The 3256-nt window shown below is 40.4% G+C and overlaps 1 protein-coding gene across 1 annotated transcript in view; it reads left to right on the forward strand.

Moving 5' to 3' along the window:
• The window catches only part of lad1 (ladinin), a gene marked incomplete at its 3' end in the record, with an annotated part of 63946 nt that overhangs the window by 58260 nt on the left and 2430 nt on the right, over positions 1-3256 (forward strand). Inside the window, exon 7 of the mRNA XM_070440865.1 lies at positions 2701-2744. Coding sequence (XP_070296966.1) covers positions 2701-2744 — 44 coding nt within the window. The remainder of the gene's footprint in view (positions 1-2700; positions 2745-3256) is intronic.

Here is a 3256-nt window from a genome sequence, read left to right on the forward strand (position 1 = left end):
CCTTTTCTTCCAGTTCTCTGCTGCCAATGACTGGAACGAACTGCAAAAATCACTGAAGCTGGAGACTCATATCTCCCTCACTAACTTTAAGCACCAGCTATCAGAGCAGCTCATAGATCACTGCACCTGTACATAGCCCATCTGTAAATAGCCCATCCAACTACCTCATTAACCCACGACTGCGTGGCCAAGCACGACTCCAACACTCTCATTAAGTTTGCTGACGTTCACCGACAACAATGAGACAGCCTATAGGGAGGAGGTCAGAGACCTGGCAGCGTGGTGCCAAGACAACAACCTCTCCCTCAATGTGAGCAAGACAAAGGAACTGACCGTGGACTACAGGAAAAGGAGGGTCGAACAGGCCCCCATTAACATCGACGGGGCTGTAGTGGTGCAGATCGAAAGTTCAAAGTTCCTTGGTGTCCACATCACCAACAAACTATCATGGTGCAAACATATCAAGACAGTTATCTATATTCACTTTACCCCTACCTACATGTAACAAATGTTGGTAGGGGTAAAGTAACAAATAAAAAATGTCAGTCTCAGGAAACTGAAAAGATTTTGTAAGAGTCCCCAGATCCTCAAAAAGTTCTACAGCTGCACCATCAAGAGCATCCTGACCTGTTGCATCACCGCCTGGCATTGCAACTGCTCGGCATCCGACTGTAAGTTGCTACAGAGGGTAGTGCGTACGGCCCAGTACATCATGGGGCCAAGCTTCCTGCCATCCAGGAACTCTATACTCTACCTCTATAGGAAGGCCCCAAAAAGTTGTCAAAGACTCCCAAGTCATAAACTGTTCTCTCTGCAGTACCGGAGTGCCAAGTCCAAAAGCTCCTTAACAGCTTCTACCTCCAAGCCTTAAGACTGCTGATCAAATGGCCACCCGGACTATTTGCATTACCCCCCCCCTTTGTTTTTACACTACTGCTGCTACTCGCTGTTTATTATCTATGCATAGTCACTTTACCCCTACCTACAAGTACAAATTACCTCGACTAACCAGTACATTGACTCGGTACCCGTACCCCCTGTATATAGCCTCGATATTGTTATTTTATTGTGTTAATTTTTTTTACTTTAGTTTATTTAGTAAATATTTTCGTAACTCTATTTTCTTACAACTTTGTTGGTTAAGAAGCATTTCACTGTAAGGTTGTACCTGTTGTATTCGGCGCATGTGACAAATAAAATTGTATTTGTTGCGGCATTCACTTGTCGGTTCATTGCGCATGTATAAAACGAGGAGATAGCTTGCCCACTCCATAGCAGCTGCTTTATCCACACTGATTGGTGAAGTCATTTAATGTCAAGCTAAATGTAAATAAACATCATATTCAGAGGTTTGAAATAAACCGGTACTTTATCGGGGATCAAACCGATTCAGAACTTTATTTTGCTGGTCGGAACATTGGAACGGAATGAAAGAAATTCTGTTCAGAACGAAATGATTGGAAAATAATTTAGGTTTCAACCTCTGCTTTGAATAAGTCTGCTAAATAGCCCTTTCCTGCAGTCAATGATCAAAGCACCCTACTTTTCCTCATGGGTGGAATGTTATTCATATTTTTCATAATTTATAAAGATTATTAAAAAAATTAAAAACTCACGAAAGCCGGTGTCTCTATGTCAAACGTGTGATGTACATAAAGTGTAATATTGGGATGCAAACTCAAAATGGAACACATTTTAACTTTGTCCACCATCAAAAAGATCCCAACAAATGTTTACTGTACAGAGGATGCAGTTGTTTTACTGTACAGAGGATGCAGTTGTTTTACTGTACAGAGGATGCAGTTGTTTTACTGTACAGAGGATGCAGTTGTTTTATTGTACAGAGGATGCAGTTGTTTTACTGTACAGAGGATGCATTTGTTACATAGAGTACATCTCTGATCTGGTCAATCAGCTTTTTGTTTTACTTACTGTGAAGGAAAATCATAATAGTACATTACAGTTTAAATCATATTTTATGTTTCTTCTTCACAGACATTTTCATTATGTCGTTTTTTAAATCTGTAGAGAAGTCAGATTAAGTAATAGTAAAATATATTTTAACAAATGAGAAGAGAATCATACCAAAAGTAATGTGAGCATTGCATTGTGAAAGGGAATTACTTTATATAAACATGTATCACAGGGCCTCCACCTAACCCTAACCCTTTATATAAACATGTATCACAGAGCCTGGACCTAACCCTTTATATAAACACGTATCACAGAGCCTGGACCTAACCCTTTATATAAACATGTATCACAGAGCCTGGACCTAACCCTAACCCTTTATATAAACATGTATCACAGAGCCNGTATCACAGAGCCTGGACCTAACCCTAACCCTTTATATAAACATGTATCACAGAGCCTGGACCTAACCCTAACCCTTTATATAAACACGTATCACAGAGCCTGGACCTAACCCTAACCCTTTATATAAACACGTATCACAGAGCCTGGACCTAACCCTTTATATAAACATGTATTGCAACTTATTTCTAGATGAAACACTGATTAAGTTTAGTGAAAAAGTGACTGATTTTGTGTTGTCCTTAGTCAATTGAAAATGAGTTTTGAAACGACTGCCTTTTTGATGATCTGTTTTGAGTTTTGTGAAAATGTATCACATGCTATTTCCCCAATGCTTTTGAAACAAACTGTAAATTTTAGTTATATAACAGTATCTGTGTTTTCCAGGACCAAACTGAGGAGCAGGACAAAGCATCACCTTTCCAAAGGAAGTGAGTCTGGTGAACATTTAACATGTTTTATACTGACACTATAAGAATATAATAATAATGCCTGTTCGTAACCCCTTACCCTAAAATGTAACCCTAACCCTAACCCTTAACCCCTAACCCATAACCATAACCCTTAACCCCTAATCCCTAACCCTGTCCCCTAACTTCTAACCCTAACCCTTAACCCCTAACCCATAACCATAACCCTGTCCCCTAACTTCAAACTCTAACCCTGTTCCCTAACTTCTAACTCTAACCCTGTTCCCTAACTTCGGACTCTAACCCTGTCCCCTAACTTCTAACTCTAACCCTGTACCCTAACTTCGGACTCTAACCCTGTTCCCTAACTTCGGACTCTAACCCTGTCCCCTAACTTCTAACCCTAAAATGTAACCCTAATCTCTAACCCTTAACCATAACCCTGTCCCCTAACTTCGGACTCTAACCCTGTCCCCTAACTTCGGACTCTAACCCTGTCCCCTAACTTCTAACTCTAACCCTGTCCCCTAACT

This window comes from Salvelinus sp. IW2-2015, unplaced genomic scaffold, assembly GCF_002910315.2.
Source record: "Salvelinus sp. IW2-2015 unplaced genomic scaffold, ASM291031v2 Un_scaffold3085, whole genome shotgun sequence".
NCBI classification, from domain to species: Eukaryota; Metazoa; Chordata; class Actinopteri; order Salmoniformes; family Salmonidae; genus Salvelinus; species Salvelinus sp. IW2-2015.